Consider the following 20,710-nt stretch of genomic DNA (forward strand, 5'->3'; position numbering starts at 1 on the left):
TTTTTTCCCCACTTTTTTCCAACAGAAAATATTCAGGTTGTCTTCTTGGCCCCACATGTATAAATGCCATTAGATATATACTCTTCGTTACCATCTTCTAAGGGTATTGAAAAAGCCATTAATGCTAAAATTCTTACATTTTATAAGGAGTTTTACTGGAACAGGCTCTGAAGCACTTTTAACACTTAAACTGACTGCATAAACTATAAAACAAATTCTGCCTTTCCCCTCATATTTACTTCTGCCTCTGCAAGAGCCAGGGTAGAAGCCATGGTGACATGCTGAATTCCAAGGCCTGGATGCTCCATGTAGAGGACAGCCAGGTGTCCATGCAGAAAAGACAGCATCATTTTCTCTTGGGAGTTTCCCTGTGTCCACAGGAGACTTAAAGCAAAACCTGCTTACTTTTTTCAGTCGTTGGTATAAAATGGTGATCGTGGAGCAGAGGAAGAGGTTCCAGGGTGAATTTCAAAGAGAAAGTGGTCAGAGGTTAAGTCAGCCTCAGCCAAAGAGAGAGGCAAGTGGATTAGGAAGCCCTCTACTGAGGACTTGGAACGGGCCATAAAATCAGTATCTCAGAGAAACTTTTATCTCCATCAGCTGCCAGGAATTTTAGCATGCAGGTTCCTCTCCTAGAGGTATTTTGTGGAACCCTCTTGGAAATAATGAGTAAGGAAATGGTTCATCCTGCCTGACCACCGGTTTGTGATGAAGTCCTGCTGTGCGAGTCTCTGCCCCCTCTTCCCTCTGCCTCCAACTCTGCATTATGCTCCTAGGTAGACACACAGAGCAGGGGCTATACATTTACAAGACTCACTGCATGATTCTGCAGATAGTACTGATGATTGTTGTTAAAAAGTACCAGCAAGCCGCATTCTGTTCTGAATTTTTGGCACTGACATGAAGTTTCCATTTGGTAATGCATCTGCCAGTGCTGGGAGAGCTGAAAGGTGGGACAGAGGGTTGTTTCCCTCATCCAGCATATGCTGCAATTATTTTGTGATTTCAGTATTTATTCCAATGTAGGGCTGTATGCAATCACCTCCTACAGTCAACAGGACCTTCTGTTTTGTGGTGTGCTGTATTTCTGTGCGTAATGTAGCTGTTCATTAAAAATGCAGCTGTGTTCCCTGGAGGAACACTGTTTTTAGGTGGAAGTCATGTTCAGGTATGCAGACCTTAGCAAAGCGTGTATTTTATGGCACCCACAGCACCTATGGAACTGTCAGATGTACAACAACCCATAGACACTCTGACATTTAAGTGTTCTATATGGTCTTCATAGGTTAACTACTAGTAAACAGCATAGCAGTTAGATACTAGAAAAATCAGGTTAACTCTGAAAAATCTTTAGCCCCAATTTGCTTTAGATGCTTTTGCTTCACTGTGTTTTTCAATGGGCAAAAAATAAAACTTCTGTTTTTTTCCTTGAAATACTGGTAGAAACTTTATTCTGTTTCCTTTTGTACTAAATACTGTCAATAAATAGCCTGAGGACAAATAAAAAAAAAAGAAGAGAAATAATTCATCCTGTTATCCTGGCTTCTGCTGACACCAGACTTCTAAGAATATGCATTTCCTACTCACAGTTCTGTTAATTCCTGTAGCACTCTTATGTTCATTAACTTCCTTTTAACACTACTGTAGATTATTTCCATGCAGTTGGGAAAAAAAAAGAAAAAAAGAAAGGTGCAAATGGAGCAGAAAACAGAGTGGGGACTACAGAAGTTTGTTAGTTTAACAACAGAACTCCAAGAGCAACAACATTTTCAAACAAATGCAACACAAAATCCTCCTACACTGCAGTGTAACAATCAATTTGTTTTGCCTAGAAAACTCCTAAAGCACTTGTAAGGGAAGAAAGAAGTCAGACAGACAACTCAACAATATTGGGAGATGGAAGTTCTTAGCATAAAGTCCCTACAGCAAATTGCAGGCAAAAAATGAAAGCTTCCAATGAAAGGACCATGTGTTCAATTAAAAACAATAATTAGCATTCCTGTCCTTACTTCAGCAACACTGGCTCCTTTTGCATGAGTTTTCATACAGGAAATTCTCAATAAAAATGTACCACAGTTGGGTTTCTTTGCAAGAACTGTACTCAAAGACTTTCTGGTAAAAACTGGAAAGCTGCAGGAAATGGGAATGCTCCAACTGTACCTTCCTTCAGAAGCAATCAACTTCATCTCATCCCCAATGCATTAACTGCACAGTAAAACTATGAGTAAGACCATTCTTCCATGCAAATGCCCATAAATTCAGCCATTTTCACAGCAAAAGTGAGAACATATACACGTTTGAGAGAAAGAGGGAGAGAGTTTACAGACATACAGAATTATATTATAAATAAAGGCATGAAGAGTGAACACATCACCTCTGATACTAGAACCTATGCCCTTCTTTCCCTAAAATAAGGTTCACTGCAAAGATGTATTTCATTATAAATGCTACAAGTTTAAAATAAATAGCTTTCCCGAATAAGAAATCTTTAATAAAAATACATGCTCTGCAGATGCATCACTGTCTGTTCGTTTTTCTCCCTTCTAATTAAAAGACCATTCTAACTTCTGGTTGAAATTCTCCCTGTTCGAGTGCAGTATATTCCAGAGGGTTGCAATGACATAACTTCACACACACATCCAAACAGGATTCCACATCTGCATTATGGTAACTTTGTCTTAGATTCCAATTTACTCTACAATATATTACACAGCAGAGATTCATTCAGATGATTTCCATAATGACAACAGTAGCTGGAAAAAAGTACTTGTCTGCTAAATTGAAATGTGACATCTATATCAAGGTAAACATCCGAGTCCTCTGAATACTTTATTGGCAGCCACACTATTTTAGCTTCAAAATAAATTTTCTCCAATAGCAGTTTTTATTCCATTTCAAATCCATCAGCTCGTCTAGATTCTAATTCCCAGAGCTGCCCCTTTGAGTTTTTAATCTTATCTTCCTAGTGTGAAAGTGCTGTGGACCAGCACTTTTAAACACAATAATGCAACAGTTTTTGAAAGCTATATAAATCACGTGAAAGACTATCCTATTAATTCCCTTTCTCATTACCAATTTTTCTCTTTTATTTACAGGGTTTCGGGATTTTAAAATTCAGTTACTCCAAGGGAAAGAAGAACTTCAGTTTCACTGAGACCTCCCCTCTGGCTCTTGACATTTTCAGAAACCTGTTGGACAATAACATTCAGGTCAGCCCAGACATGGAAATTACGCTAAGCTGAAAAGAGATCGATTCTATTTTGTAGGCTCTGATAATGCCTTTGGGCTCAAGGCGCTTTACAGATACACTAGCAAAAGAAGATACTCATCTTCAGAGTATCAGACTGGTAGTACTAAGAAAACCCTGGCTGGAAAACAGGATGGTAAACTGATTAAAGAGCACCAGAGGGTAAAGAAGTAACTGGTTGTTTTATTCTACTTACAAAGACTTTTTGTTGAAAGAAATTATCCTGTGAGCTGGAAATAGACAACTTTCCTCTTTAGATGCCAACAACTGCCAGTAACAGACACAGATGAACTGAAAGCAAATATTTCTTAAAATACCATTGTTGAATTCAGCTAATTAACTGAGGGCAAGCCTAATGTTTTACGGGACTTTTGGTTTTTAAAAATGAATTCTCAGAGGGGGAAAAGGATTAAGACGATGCCATGCCATTAACTGAAACACTTTGTCTTCCACTCCAAGTTAGGAAGACTGACCTAAGCTATCTGGAAGTTATGAATATTAAAGATAAACTAAAAACCTTGTCTCCAAGGCAGCAAGTTGTTGCTGATATTGTAACCTTTTGCACCACTCTGATCTGGGCCACAAACTCCTCCAGCCATCTGGATAAGGATTTCCCTAGACCAGCCTCCTTTTCCCTTTAGTGGTGCAGTGGCAGCTGGAAACCCTTTAAGAAAAAAATGTTTGCATCTCTCCAAGCCCCCTTAAAAGCGATGTCACACAGAAACCCTCTGGGTTTGCCTACTCAAGACAAAATACTGATTTTTCTAGAATATATGATCTTACAAACACTAACATCCGCAAGGGTGGTCAGTTTATAACACCAAATTACCTCCAGCATGAAACATGATGCCCACCCAGCCTCAGATCCCCATTTGAGGCAGTGTCCTCGTTTCACATATCTCCCTGATTTCAGACATCGATGGCATTCAGTGCCTTTGTGACTACCTGGACACTTCTGAAATTTCATAGGCTCAAAGTTTCTCGCCTGCGTCCCATCCAACAATAAACCTTCAAAGACACGGGTACCCTTGGGCTGTGCTCACTTCCTCCTTGTCATACATACATTCTGGTTTGCTGACAGAATTAATTGGTTTGTGGAGCATGAAGAAACAGAAATAGCAATATGTACCTCAATTAGACTCTATTTTTTAAATAATTTTTAAATTATGAGACTTTAGGGACTTTAACAGGTTTGCTTGTTTCACTTCAATCAAACAAGGTTAGCAACTCATCATACATCCAGCAGTTTAACAATATTAAAATATACTATCGAGTCAATCTTTCTGCAAGCAAATTCAAAGTGCACAGTAAGCAGATCTAAAAAGCCCTGTAATTTGCAACCGGCAATCACCGTTCTGGTAAAACTGTGAGGAGCTTCCTTAATTCCACTGGTGTTTAAACTCAAGAGCCAAAACACATCATAAGGTGTCTTTTATTGCTGTCAAGAACAACGATATAGATTCTCTTATTTAACCTTTTGTGACTTATTGGGATCCTCTGAGTGTGTCAGAAATGTTTGCTTCACTGAACAGTAGCTTGAGAGTCTCCCATTTTTCTGTTAGAAAGACACAGCACATAAAGTAACAGCCTTAAAGCTTGCAGTCAGAACCCACTGGCTCTTTATAAACAAACTTACATCAGTTCTTAATTATTAGACATTTCTATCATAGCAACGATAAGACAGTGAATGCTTCAACTCCGAAAGAAAATGCCACCTTCTGCCAGAAAACCGAGACTGCTTTGCTACGCTCTGCCAGTGCCGAAAGGGAATATAAATGGATTGAGGAGGAAATACACGATGCGTCACTGATAAAATAATCCGGCATCACAAAAGGACCAGCAGCTACGGCTCCACCAGAAGAATCAATAAATGTGCAAATAGCAGCCTCTTTAGAAATCATTGCTTTCCCTCCAATACGTGGTGACAAACTCTGTGATAGCATTTACTTCAGGCCACCAGCTTCATTAAGTAAATCAGACTATCCTCATCCACCCACAAACTCCAGATGTCTATGGAAAATATTGATTTTTCTTGACTATGTTCAGGCCAAAGATGCAATGCAATAAAATAGGTTAAGACAACTACTGCCTTTCCAGTTTGTAATTAGAGCCCTGAAACGGTGTTTCTAGGTCCTGGTTTGGGATCTGTTGTCAATTCACTCTGACCTTAGGCGAGCAAATTTCAACACTCAGCAACTTGCTCCTTGCTGTAAAACAAGCAGTTAACTTATCTCAGAAGGCTGGTTGTTTGGCTTTGAGACTTTTTGCTCTTTTAAGTTTTAATGACTGAATAAAATCCATTTCAGTGTAAGTTCATTAGATACACCTCATCCGCAACCAAAATCATATGTGAAGGATTATGTATCTGAGGATCCACACTAGGAGCTGGGTCTCCCGGTATGTCAGGGGAAGGGAACAGGCTCCCCGCAGCACCATTCGCAGAAACCACCCTGCACCTTCAATGGGAGGATTTTTTCTTCATTGCTTTCCCTGGGAGGACCAACATCTTTTCCTGAAATGGATAAAGCTCTGAATAGCAAAGAGATACAGTTTAGAAAGTTAAATCAAGAAAACAAGAAATAGTGACTTTTATTATTGGTTTTAGGTAAGATGCAGAACTATTTCCCCACTATTACAAAGATCAAAATTAGCCAGAAAATTTGAGATACATAAATGGTAGTGAGCTGTGAGCCCATAAAGGTACTCCTGCTGTCCAAAGCAAAAAAGCAATGATAGCAGCCACTTCATCTCACTGTGATCCACAAAACATGGTTTGGTATGAAGGGATACAACAGATTAGAAACAAGAGTTTATAATGAAATTTAATGCCCTCAGTTCTAATATATATATTCAATATTTAATACATAGCAAAGATATCAAAGCTTATTGTGCCAGAGCTTCCATAAAAGCTTAGAACAGTCTTTATGGAATGAGACACAGAATTTAATCATATCATTTTTCTTATTGGATTATTTGATCCTTCTTTGATTATTTTTTATCATTAGCAGTGAGCACAGTACAAACACCACTCTTTCCTTGACTCCAGATCGCCACTGATAGCTGAGGTAGATGCACCATACAACAACTACAAGAAGAACCCTTGATTCACATCTTATGCACACAAAAAGAACAAAATCGCTTCAGGTTCTGAAAGATATTAGCATGAAAAATGTTCACTGTTTTCAGATGAGTAGAAGAAGAAAAAAACCGCTCACCTCTTCAACAGTCTTATTTGGACTTTTATTTCTCTGCAACTTTAGAGAGTGACTTATCAGGAATTCCTGTGTGATCACAAAATTTTTGGGAGAATCCTTTTCACTAAAATCATGTTCAGATCAGCCTCAACAACAGCATCAGGTGTTCCTGTCTCCCCAGACTGGATGAAACAAGTATCCAAATTGTGGTAGTAAGTCTTCCAAATTCAAACTGGCAGTCTGCATTAGGATCAAGCAAACATGAGCCATCCACATGATAAAGTCAGCCTGTTCCACCCACTTTCTTCGTGTTGTCCACTTTCATTTTTGGACAAGAACCTAAGTTTTGTGGCATTTCTACAATAACTTCTTTCTATCTTAGTGGCTGAATGTTGAAGGCATAGCAGTGTGCCTTTTTGAAGTGTCAAGCATCCTTACTTTCCTTGCACATAAAAGATTCACAAATTCATACAAAGTCCTTGAAACATTTGGAGTTTGAGCCTCAGCTTTGAACCAAGGAAAGCTATCATCTTGTTTCCCATTTCTGAGAGTACAGCCCGTGACAGCAGTATGCTGACTGTACTTGCCTAACGCTGTGATTTCAAGGTGATTTATTTGGGGGGGGCACTGGACATCCACCCGCTGGGAGTTAAACAACACTTCCATCTTTCGTTACTGTTCTGGTAATCACGCAGCTCTGGAAGGAACCATAGTTCATATGTACCAAAAATATCACATGAAAGCAAATGTTTTTTCCCCTCTCTTCCTTGTGGAGAACAGATGAATAAAAGGACAGTTCTTGAGTCCTAAAGTTGGTGCCAAGTCTATATATTTTTTTCAGTTTGGCGCTGGTATTTTCCCAGTAGTACTCTAAGGAGCAGCTGCATCCCAGATATTGTGAGCATCAGCTATGCAAAGTCTCAAGACTATTCTGAAGACAGAAATGTTATTCAAGAGTGAAATATCAAACCCATAGGATTTTAAATCTTCAGATCTCATTTTTGCTAGGTAGAATACAAGATGCACATTCAGGTCATTAAACTGTCTCTTCAGACTATATTTATAGGAGTTGTACCAGCAAAGAGTGGTCCCGCAGAGGCGAGGAGCTCGATTCCCATGGAAAAACACCTGCTCCTCCAGCCAGCAGAACAAGCCGTTTACTTGAGCTCTTGTGAAACCACACAGTTAACGTCAGGCTGCTTAAGGTCAACATCACATCCAAGAAGTGACAGGAGTGCAATATATAGATATACATACATACACACACACACACCCCCGCCTAAAGCCAGCTATAATCCTGTTAGCATTGCCCAGGCTGGCCCCAGTGGCATCGCACTGTGGACTGATTCACCTCTATTTTCCATAGCAGGATCATAGCATAGCATCAAGAGCACACAGACCAGAACTCCTACCTCCAAAGCAGAAGTCCTGTCTGAGTATGACATTTTGTACCATTAAAAAGAGCTCTGAGTGACCCACCAGCGGTATTTTTTCCCCAGTTGTGAGAAGACACAGTTTGATAATGCAAAATTTCATGGTAACCAAGAAAAGTGACTTTTGGCTTCTCACTCAACAGATACTTGACACCCACACATGGTGCAAACTCTATGTCCTCGTGCAAACAAGACCATTTGAATTTACAAAGGATGCAAGATATAAAATCTAAGACTAACAAAAACTGTATTTTTTTTAACACTGTACATGAGGAAGCTCTGAAAACTGTTCAGAACAGCAAACTGCTACCAGCAAAAAACAAGAGAAAAATATAAAATAATACTGCATCACCTAATGAAAGAGCAGCTCTGAAGCCTGTTCTTTATGGGTTCTTTCACCATAACCTGTCTCAAGTGCTCTAGGCCCAGAACCTTCTTTTCATACCTATCTGGAAAAAACCTGCGTAAAGTACTACTCACGGTGTAACAATCATGTATTCAGTTTATTAAAAGTTTTCTTTTATTTAGCTCAATGAAATGGCAGGAAAATCAAGAGATCTTTAATGCCAACACAGGTTCCAATTTACTACACTGCAAGTAGGCAAAATGCAGAAGGAAAAACAAGAACACGCTGAAACCTACATTTTCTTTTCAAACCATCGTTTTGAAACTGATTAAAAAAACCCATCACTGTTATTTGATAAAGTGTGAAATCAACAGTAGAAGCTATTGCAGAAAAGGCTGGTGTATAGCATCTCCTCATCATTTGCCTGCACAATAAAACAGGAATTTGTGAATGTGCTGTGACACGTGGTGCTAGAGGGATTTTTATCACTCTCCTTTTGCTTATGGTTTGCTGTGTGTTATTGCCCCTAGTGATTCTAAGTGGATGTAAGAAAGATTATTTCTGATATACGTGATGAAAAAGTACACATAAAAAATGAGGAATGTAAGAACGTGTGATGGTTGAGGTCAAGTTGTTCCTACCAATGCAAAGTATCGGCTAAAAAAAATAATAGTAATAGCAGCCTTAATTAGAACAGTCATCTTAAAATATTACAGAGCTTGACAAAGACAACTAAGGGACAATCAGAAGGGTAAGCAATCCCTGCTGGAAGCAATCCTTCTTACAGGCTCCAGCCACCACCTGCCAGAAAGCTTGTACCTTCTCTGGGTGAGCTGGGTGCTCCAGCACCTCCAAGTGAGCTAGAGCCACCACCTGCAATTTAAAACAAAACAAAACCAACAGAAACACCCACACCAACCAAACAAAAAAAACCACCGGTAACAACAAAAAATAACCCTAAAAACCCAAACAAACCAACCCCAACAGCTTTTTGCCACTTTAAAGCTGATCCTGGTTGTGCTAAGGGAAATGCAAATAACAACAACTCTCTGACTTATAGGGAATTCCAGTTTTCAGCTAAGGAATAGGTTTATGCAAACTACATAGCCAGGGCTCCTTGCAAGCAGAAGAGCTTACAACCTCCCCTCTCTCCGTTTTTGTTTTTTTTTTTTTTTTTTTTTTAAGAAATTTGAGATTTTATTTGCTCTCTGCTTTTGAAACAATAACAAGAAGGACTGTAAAACTTCAAATCGAGAAAGGAAAAGAATACTGAATGAAGGTGCATTTTATTGGCTATACAAATACACATAGATACACACAGAGAATAACACAGTTTAAATAGGTTTATTTCAGTTTCAACTAACTAGCTATTCTTTAGCTCAGAAGAAATGAACAAACTCTTGGAACATCTGAAGAATTAACCTCAGAAGTAATTTAAATTTTAAAAATTTAAAAAACACTCAAGCACCTATCCCTAACATTCATGTAGCTGGTAAGCTCCACTCACTGATCCAAAAAGCCGTTTTTTGAGTGCTTACACTCCAGGAATTAAACTGATGTTACTTTTGCTAGCTTCTCAAATCCAACTAGAACTCCAAGTCAAGCCTAGCAGCTTTGCAAGAAATAGAGGAACAGAAGAATAATCGCCATTTTCTGAAAATCTAACACTCAGCTTTTCTGATCCATAGGCAACAGCACTGCTCCTCTTGGCAAGGCTCACATGTACAGGCACCATCCACAAGACCTTGGGCTCCACAGGGACCTGCAGACCCCGCTCATGGCAGCACACTTTGGTGCCAGCAGCCTCCTCTCAGCCCCCTATTCTCTCTGGAATCCTCTCATGGTTTTACCTTGGTTTTATGGTTCAGATATCAGTAGTTAGCTTACTTGAACTAAAAATGTAAACAAGTGGTTACATGTAAACACAACTAAGACCATTAAAGGCTTAGTGACCTTCTGTATTGTCATGTATTACTCAAATGCAAGCTTCCAGAGATGCGCAGTTTGGCTCTCAGCAAGTCTTAAACTATTATTTGAAAGAACTTTGTTGGAAAATCTCTCAGGTTTCTGAATTCCAACATGACCTGGCTTAGGAGCTCTTTGCTGTCCTAATCTCTCATTATTCCTTAGATATTTCCGTGTAACCTCAGCACATGGCTTCTGAGGAAAGGGTAAAAATAAAAACCTTTTACGGCTCCTTCTCCAATCCTCTGCAGAATGTGAAACCTAACTTCACTGCGTTTAAATCTGTACAGTTTACTACACATCCCGCTTCCACTGTTAATTAATGGCTCAAAATCAAGACATCCATGTTCTGAAACGCTGCTGGAACACAATTATAAAACACGATGCTGCAGAAAAGCCAAAGGTACTGAGCTACTTGCCATTATGCACTGCCAGACTGGGTGTTACTAAAATGCAATACCAAAATAAGCAGGACAGCAAGACGTAGTTTCTGATACTGATGCCAAGTTGTCCATGAAGAAAATACCTATTGGGTAACTGAACCTTAGAAGGTATTTTGGGGACCAATGTGAGAACATCTACTGGAAGGAGAGGAATAAGTAATGGGAAATTGCTAGTAAAATGAGTCAAAGCAAAGGAACATCTCTGAACATTAAACCCTTGTACTTATTTTATTCCTATCGTACATAGCAGCTACAAAATGCAGACTGAATATTTATTAGCGAACTGGAACAGCAGCAGCTTTGCTGTGCCTCTTCCATTTAAAATCATCATGATTCAAGAAGTGGCTCAAGGAAGGCAGAAATCTTACAAGACAATCTAAAAACTTGGAGATAAAAAAAAAATAATCAATTTGAGCATAGTAAAGGACAATTTCAAAACCCACAACTTTCCGGCTGATACTTCTGCCAAATATTATTTATCTGCATAAAAGTAAGAGCCATATTCCTTTCTGTATGCAGCAGACATGTTAACATCTGCATATTTTACAATTTTTTTGAAGAAGTTGGAAAAAACAGCTATTTCCTAATAAGACGGTATTCTCTCAGGAGCACTGTAATAAGAATTTTCTTAATCGTGAAAAAAAATCAAAATACTTCTTGTTCATGCTACAGAAAGGTACCTTGAACACTGTTTTTTTTTTCTTTATATTTCAGTAATTCAGCCAAATACATGTCCTGATTTTCCTTGAATAAAGAATAAATAAAGGTATGAGACGCTAAACAAATCCCATTTTGATTCCATCATCATCCAGAAAGTCATTAAATAAATTCATCATTGCAGACTCTAGTTAGCAATGATTATTTCTAATCTCCAAAGAGCAAGAACTGACATTCAGATCACGAGGGGAAGTGAAAGCGAAAGAGCCGTTGAGTTTTCTTGAGTTGCAGCTCACCAAGATGCAAACATGAAAACTCAGCATGATGTGGTGGCACCATAACGCACAATGCCCCTGTAAGGAAAATCCTAAATAAGGTATCATTTGGAAAGGATATTTGGGTTGAAAGTAATGGAAACTACTTGTCCATAATGGTTTCATGCAAGGAAGGAATTCAAGGGAAATCCAGTGTGTGGTACTACCATTGGCTGGCTTTGACTGCATGATAATTTCCCCAATAATATGTTCTCCATCCTCCCTCTGTTTTTGTGGTTTGAATTTTAATTTTCTTTCAATAATAGTAAGAGACAGCATTGCCTCATGATCTGCTTTTAGACCTTTCTGTATCTTTGCTCTCCAGGCTTTTTTGAAATAATTCCCTACTTTCTCACTATTGTCTACGAAGAAGCTGTCCTTCAAGTCACGGCACCGAGCACACTGATGTTCAGCTCACCCCCAGCTGCTTGCCTCCTCCACTCCCAATCACACTATTCTATCGGAAGAAATTTGTGGCATGAAACATTTCTCTAAACAAGAACTATCTGGAAAAACTCTTTACAGATTCTTAGCAGTGCACTGATTTGAACTTAATGCTCTTAGAAGATGTAGAACGGTCTTATTTTATTAGAGGCAAACTTTATAATATCAAATATTTTACAAGCTGCAGTTCAGAACTGCCCATATGCTAACCATCACTTCCTACATTTTCATTTATAAACTTTACAATATTATCAGAATCTGGATACTGTAGACATGCAGAAGAGGAATAAAAAGCAAGAAAAAGTGGGGGAAAAACCCCAAGATATGGCAATCATGACTTCTTAAATTTTCCATTATTTATTATGCCCAAGCCTTTTACAGTCATACACGTCACAAAGGGACACGTGCTTTTCAAGCCATTTGAATTATATACATTAGGAAAAAAAATACCTTAATGGTTCAACTATCTGCCACTTGCCTCCTCAAACCTCTCCCAATCCCCTCTTCCCACAGATTTTCCTGGATTTCAACTGTACCTTTCAGGAACCCCACACTTCCCCAAGTTCAACATTAAGAGTCTGCCCAAGGCACCAGACCAAAAGTTACTGAGTTGGAGAGTGAGGAATAGAACCTAGAACTGGATTTTCCATCACTGCACTGGAGCAGCAGTTCTGTATTTAGCAATGAACACGTCTCTGTCAAAGATCCAACTGCCTAAATGCTCTTTTATCCCTGTGTTTACACAGATAATCTTGGAATCTGCTTGCCACATACAATGAAGCCAGATTAAAGGTCCACATTTGGATTAATTCAAGCAAGGTGGTCCCAGAATGTTTCCATCTAAAAAGATTAGCGTTAATTAGTCCCACTTTATTTTAATACATGAGGAGGACAGGATTATGTTTTTGGTCCTCCCAAACTCATTTCAGCCACTGAATACGTGCTTCACAAAAGAGTTGGTTCTCACTGACTTTGGCACATGGTGTCACACTCAAGGATTTGTTAAGGACTAAGTCAACGACTCAGATCAAAGTCAGTATCTGGCAGCCGAGGTCTCTCCTGAAGCAAAAAGGCTGCCTCTGACAGGGGGAAAAGTTGTTGCTACCAAAACTTCATTGCATCCATGTGCTCAGGGCAAAAATTCCAATTTTTCAGTTAACAGGACAATAATCAGAGTGCCAGATGTTACCATCAAGCAGAATTTAAACTTCAGCAGCATGCTTTGAATAGCAGAACCATTTAAGAAGCAAATCTATTTCTGGAAGGTAATATACAACACACGGTCAAGTTGTGAAAAAAACACTTAAATCCCCTTGTTCTTCCTCTTCCCTACATGATCATTTTCTTTCCCTTGTTAAAAGCATCCTTGCTCGGCCGTTCCCACGTTACTTCCACACCTTTTTCCCTAACTCCTTGACAGGCATGTTATTTGCAAAATCTGTTATTTTATAGGAAAGAGCCATGAAGACACAAACCAGGGATGCATCGATGAGACGTAACGCAGGGAGAGCCAGACCCCGCTGTGCCACCAGCACGCTCTGTAGCTGAGGCAGTCACTGCCAAAGAGCAGAAGGAGCAGAACTTGACTGCTGCTCCTTGTGGGGTTGAGTTTTGCTACGTACTTTCTTTAATCGGTTTTAAGCAACGCAGAGCAAAGTTCTCAGAAACACCATTAATGGGTAGCTATGGTTCTCCAGCATTGCTGCCTGTCCTTCTGGAGCCTCTCAGTTATAAACAAGCTTATGAAAACCAGGGAGACTGGAGTTAGGGTTGACACTGCCTTGAAGGACCCATTTCATCCTGGTTTCTGTGGCTCCCAGTGGGCAAATAGGTTTCTGTGGCTCCCAGTGGGCAAAAAGGAATTAAAGGGAAACGAATTGCTCCATTTCTTGAAGCTCGTGTCAGGACCAAGCGTAACTCTGGAACCTTTTTATTTAAATACAATACTACATCTCATATAGAAGTGTCCTGCAAGAAGCCAACCCTGACTTCCCCTATTATATAGATGAGCATGCTGGCCTTTAGGCTGTCGCAAACCACGTCTACCAAAACATTATGATTTAAGAGGTAGCTCCAGTGTTGTTGTTTTCTTCCACGGGTTTGAAACCCAGCTACCTCCTCTACCATACAAATGAATTATGAAGAGTAGCCAAGGCGTAACCGCAATGAAAAAGCAAGTGTTTGTTTTGGTAATCAGTGCTCTACACAAGTGGCCAAAAGAAACCCTCTAAGATCAAGCTTCATTGTTTCAATATAGACCATCTTTTTTTTTACTTTTACCTGACTTCAACGCTCAAGTGCAGCAGAGCAAAGGTGATGCTGTCGGGTTGCTTGTACAGACAACTCCCTAATTTCTGGAAAATTTTAAGACACCACTCAGCTACTTGAAGTCAAATCCAAAGACAGACATCTGGTTTTATTTCCTGAAAGCATTAAGTCACGTACACAGATGTAAAATTATTTTCTGTTCAGCTTATTATATAGATTAAATAATAACAGCTGAATTATTTCTCATTTTTTCCATTAAAACACCCCATTGTCTTTCAAGGGAGTTTTGTAAGCAAGGGAAATTATTAATCAAGGGGAATTATTAATCAAGGGAGCATTATTAAATAATCTCAGCACCTGCTTTTCCTGTGGATTTTTAGATTTCAAAAGAAAGCTGCTAGCAATGTTTGGTCATATATCGAAAACTTCTACGTGTTGTTTTATAATTAAGCAAAATTTAATACCGGGTAATTAAAGTATTAGGTTGTTGAACACTAAGCTTCTCGCAAAATCTTATTTTCAAATAAACTGAAATTCTAAATAAATTCTAAATGGACGAGAAAGCAGCAAAGGAAGCCAATTTTCCCTATTCAGCACTTACAGTTATTTTTCCAAAGTTTTGCTAGAACAATGCCAACCTAATTTTTAGGCTGATATACTTCCAGCATAAACACTGCATTCTCTCTTACAGCTTTCAAATGTTAGCGAGTACATCCAAACATTAAAAGACAGCCTACTGAAGCTGAGGCACCACACAAACCCGTGACAGACCAACAGCTCCTGGTATTCTCCCTCCCATCCTTTTTGTCAATCTCAACTACTCAATCACACACAAAGTAATATGCCTAATCCTGCTAAAAGACAGAAATATCTTTTCCATTTTACTTATTTTCATCATTTTTTGCTTCTAGTAAAAAGACAGAAAGCTAAACACCTGAAAAAAAAAAAAAGAGACCATTCAGTATTCAACATGTTTGTGTACATGTGAAGCCAGTGTTTTAGATGTTTTTTATTTGAAATGTCTCCCAACTCTGCTGATGAAACCAATAGCAACATGTCGCGATTGTGACAGATTTTCAAACAAGTGGGTAATCACAGTTTTGCATGCGATTCTTCCACATTTAAAAAAGAAGACTAAAGGAAAGAAATACTAAAATTCAATTTGAATACATTATTACAAAAGCTACCTTAAATTCAAGAGTGAGCTGCTAAACATACGAGAAGGCAGGGAAGAATTTTTAGTTTTAAAAAGAAATAAAATATTATAAGGAATAACCATGTTATCCTCTGTACCGCATTGGAATGATGCCCTATCAGTAGTAAATAAAACAGGAACTTTGAAATGCACAGGCTTCTGCTTGCACAGCTTCAGTTAAACATAGAAACCAAGGTGTGGGCTGAATTTCACTGAATCAGTGGATTTATACTGACATAAAAATGCAATGAGAGCTGAATGGGAACTATATTCCTGCAGGCTCAGCTATTTCACCTTCTCTAATAATTTCTATAGACCACTGAGTTGTCGACATATTTTTTCTCACTATTAAGAAATACTGACAATAAGCATATAAATATATTTCTTGATGACAAAATTTTAATTTCTCTCACATATATCGCTTTTTCTCCTACATCATGTTATGACACATCTCCTGCGATTTTTAGATTTTTCTTAAAGCTCTTTTGTCATGCAGATTGTACCTCTTTATAAGCAGTTTTTTTGCAGTGGCAAATCTCCAATGTGACAATTGTCAGGGCTTTGGTCCACTGAGTTATCTAACTTCAGTGCTTAATTTTAATCATATGAATAGTCTCCCTGAAATGTAATACTCATATACACTTAATACTTATCATAGTTATTACTAAATAGCTTTTGTATCAAGCACTGCCTGGAAACATTGAGAGTAAAGCTTCATTCTTCAGAGATACATATAGGACTAAGATGATCCATACTTCGCAGCAGACTCACTGCATCACAAATTAAAGTAGTATCAGAGGAATAACAACCACCTCGTATTTTGTTTTTCATTATTATTTGCTACATGTTCAGGGAACCCAGTTGTTTACGATTATTTACAAATTATACGCAACATATTGTAAAACAGCCCCGAAAAAGCCTCTAGTTAATTTGCCTAAGGTAAATAAACGAAAGCAAACTACTTTAAATTCTACACCTCTACACTTAGAGCAAAAAGGCAAGCTGGTAGGCTGTGCATATTGCCTAGCATCTTTTCATGGGAAGTTTTCATGATAATCAGTTTCACAGAAATTGTAGATTAAAAAGATCAGCAGACTCTTGCATTCACTCCCTTGAAATCCTGACAACTTCTGCATGTTCTCCAAGGTTTTCTGTCAGAGGAGCAAGTCCCATACATTTGGGCATGGAGATCACTGCTAAAGGTGACATTTCACGGACCAGCTGGTACCTTCCCACCAACATGCTCAATTGAAAAAAAAAAATGGGAATAGGATTCAGCTCAAGATTAAGACATCCAAATTTAGTCATCTGCATGGAGGTATGTCCTGTGCAGTTGGTGTTTACCATCCCATGCTAGTGAACGGAGACAGAGCTGCCGCAGCCGATGCAGGAGCTGGGCAGCCAGTGCAGTATGGCCTCTCGGATCCAGGGGATTGCTCTACCAGCAATATGTACTATTGAACATGGTTCAGCAGACACATGATCATGCTAAACAGCCCTTTCAAGATATATTATAACATCTATATCACGCATGATGTAACTTTTTAAATACATATTACAACACTATAACCTATCTTACCACATATTCAAAAATTGCCATTGACAACACAGTTTTTATACATTTTCACATGCTCCAGAAGTCGTATATATCTAGCAACCACTCTCATTATTAAGTCTGTAGATTAATCAACATCAGCCAACAAATTAGGACAGCATCCATCAAACAAGCATACAAGCAAGCAATCCAACCTATTTGGATTTTGGCCTCGTTAGTCTCTTGCTATTAACTGTAATACTCAGCACCTTCTTTTAAAGACACAAATGTACCCCTTGTGTTTCATGCTTGGTAAAGCCATGTCACTTCTCACACTTCCACTTGTATAAGAAGCCACAATTTAATACCTTTGAAGAATAGCTGACACCTTGTGGAAAATAAAAAAAACAAACCAACAACCCAACACCAAAAAGTCCATTTTGAAGGAGTTTTCATAATATGTTGTTGGCTTATTTGTGGTATATAATACCAAACTACTTTTCAAGGCAACACCTCTTTCAAAGGCCTTTTCCCAAGGAGAACAGCGGTTTCTACAGCAACCAGTTGTGAAATCTTAAGTCCAGGAGTAGCACATAAATAAAGCAAAGTGTGAAGAAGAAGGTTCTTTTCTACTAAAATTCTTCTTTAGTGAAGAACCAGAGAAAACAGCATCAACAAGTAAGTCTAGTGGAAGAACCATACATTAAATATAAAGTCTCAGGAACTTTATCAGCTACATCAACTCACCACAAATGCCTTCAGTATTGCATCTGAAACATCCTCACCCTGTGTTCCATAATAATGCGTAATTCTCAAAGTCTGTTCTTGTATCGTATTTATCTCATGGATTTTCATTCTGCAATATTTTAATGCCTCTTCCTGATTCTCCCCTTTTCATCCTGGCATAACTAAGCCGAGTTCAATCTCTCCTGGGTTCAAGCGTATGAGTGGTCTGTCACATGGAAAAAAAAAACCTTTGGAGAAAGAGCTGTAAGGAGCATCACTGGGGTTATAGAGATGGATTGACTGGAGGGGTACATGCAAGCCCAAAAGGTCCATGTGTGCCTGGACAGTAAGCTGAGCATCCAGATGCAGATGAAATGCTAGCACTGCATGAGAAGAGAACGCGGAAGGGTGCTAGAACACTTGCAAGGCAGTCGGGGTTATACTTTTAAGCAGAGATTAAGCAGCTCGTTAATTGATTAATCAAAACAATTAACTAGATGTCAAATCACCACAGCAGCAAATTTAAACAGTCAATTAATTCATATATTCAAAAGAACAGTAAATAATTAATAAGGAATTAAAGAGTTTGTTAATTATGTGGCAGTAGATTAGTTATGCAGAAAACTAAGTGAGAAGCAATTAATTAATTATGCAGAGAATCAAATGAGCCACAAAATATTTATGCAAAGAATCCATATAAATGGACAGTTTAAAAGCAGATGGGTGGCAAAAATGCTGAGATATGTTAAAAAAAAAGTTTAATAAGGATCAATTACTAACAACTACAGTTAGCTAAGCTATTAAGAAAACCATTTGAATCAAGAATGAAAGTCAGGTCAGAAATCAATTGAGTGAGGACAATTAGGTTATCAAATAAATTCTAAAATAAAGACTCATCCAGACATTGGGAGTTATTGACAATTCCAAGGGGCAGGTTTGGTTTAGAAACACAGGTCAGCAGAACTGAAACGGACAGCAAAAATATGCCTTTGCCACAATATTTTAGTAACACAAACTTGCCATCCGCTTTGCCATCCACCTTTGCTTACTGCCCCAGTGCTGTGCCCTGCCTGGTATTCAGTTTAGATTACAAATGAATTAGGATTCACGTTTTATATTCATCTGTAAATTGCCATGCATACAATTGTAGCATTAGACAAAAATAATACTCTGCATGAACATTATCTCCAAAGTTTAACTCCCTCAACATGCCTTCATTAAAATTGTAAATGAGCTGCATAATGGATTTGAGAAAACGGCCCCACTTACATTAGTTAAAGGGATAGAGATGTACATTATGGCATCACTGTAACTACAAGGTAAGTTACATTGATGTGATGCTACAAACCTGCCCAAGCAGTGCCTCTGTGGTAACTGCAGACAGTATTGGCGATCAATAAGATACAGTATAATGTCCATCCGTAAGAAATATTTGATTTGAAATGCCTGTCTTATTACTCAGATGATTGAGATGATTTTTTAACACATCAAGTAATGCTAACCTATGGGGAAAAAAAAAAAAACAACCAACCCCCCCCCCCCCCCAAACCAAAAACCACACCACAACAAAAAACACCACACACAAAAAACCCAAACCAGACTATTTTTTTGGTATAAAGTAATGCAAATTTTAAAAGACAAGGTGGTAAAGATTGGATGCAGTAGGTGCAGTTATAAATCAGCTGGGATTCGCCCATGTTTAATGTTATTGGTGCCACTGGCTATCCTAGAGGAGGGAAGCACAAAAGCTTGCTTCATTTTCAAATCCAAAAGGCAGCCTGGGGATCTGAGAATGTGTCTATGTATAGAAATGCAGGAAAACTTTATGTGCTTCAAAGAAAAAAGAAAAAAAAAAAACAACAAACCAACAAAACAAAAGTCAACCTCAGTAGTTGAAACAGATTCAAGCTGTCAACAGCTCCCGGCAGCACGAGTTCCAGGCTTGCCAGCAGTGTATGCCTCAGAGCATGGCTGCTCTAAGGATGACAGGACAAGGTTTATCTGCTTCCAGGACAGGAAAGACAGATGAAGGACTGTGAGAAAAACTGGTGTCTTTGGAAAGCCCTCAGGTCTCCTTGTTCACAGTATGGCTGCTGCTCCATATTCCTGGGCTCTCCCTAAGCTCCCCCTCAGCTGGCCTGGCAAAGGATGGAGCAACAAACTCATGGTTGGGTTTTTGGTGCCCTTGGCTTCACTCCCCTAAACAACTGATTTTACTGCCAAGTCAATCACACAGTGCCATTCAGGGGTGAAATGGCATTAGTCTTTTCTAGCTTCACTTTTCCACATGTTCTTTATTACAGCAACAGGATTTGGAAGCAATGAGTACAAACATCCACAGCAATATGTCTCAACGTGGTCTGCACAATGAAAAAAGGTAAGAACTGATGCTGCCATTTATGATATCCAAAATCACCAATGTCAATTCCCAGCCAAAACAGCCTGGGAAAACTTTTTTCTAGAGACCATCCAAATTTCCATATCCAACGGAAACTTTTATCTCCTCAGGCTCTACCAAGATCATTGCCCATCACAGCGCTGCAGCTCTGGAAAGTCAATCTCAACTTGTCTTGGGCTCCACAAAGATTTGGTTTAGCTTCTTTAGTTAATCAGCAAATTTCCTCATGAGCAGGTGGCCAGGCCTAATTTGGTTTATTTATCTTTGTATTTTATAACCATACATTTCACATAATAGCACTAACAAGTAATTATTTGGGGTACGATTAAGTATTTATGAAGGTAAGTATTTATGTAGTAGTTTTTATGATAATGATACAGCATGGAAGAATACAATCCTGGTATCACCGCAGAGGCCTTTGAAAGCTGGGACATGGGGCATGGTGTGGAGGTCAACAAGCATGGGAGGAAAAAGGCCACAGGCTGACACTGGAGACCCAGAGCCATAAACAATTCATCAACAGGATTTCAAAGAAATGCAGACCTG

The 20,710-nt window shown here is 38.8% G+C and overlaps 1 protein-coding gene across 7 annotated transcripts in view; it reads right to left on the reverse strand.

Annotated features, from left to right (window-relative positions):
- The window catches only part of TRAPPC9 (trafficking protein particle complex subunit 9), a gene marked incomplete at its 5' end in the record, with an annotated part of 509,504 nt that overhangs the window by 169,579 nt on the left and 319,215 nt on the right, over window positions 1-20,710 (reverse strand). The window contains one exon of one of the 7 annotated variants that reach the window (XM_080377733.1): window positions 13,895-17,992. The exons of 5 other annotated variants lie outside the window; for them this stretch is intronic. In XM_080377733.1, coding sequence (XP_080233859.1) covers window positions 17,976-17,992 — 17 coding nt within the window. In that variant the 3' untranslated portion in view covers window positions 13,895-17,975. One more of the 7 variants, XM_080377737.1, reaches the window with a different exon arrangement.

Source organism: Falco punctatus (assembly GCF_963210335.1).
Source record: "Falco punctatus genome assembly, chromosome: 3".
NCBI lineage: Eukaryota > Metazoa > Chordata > Aves > Falconiformes > Falconidae > Falco > Falco punctatus.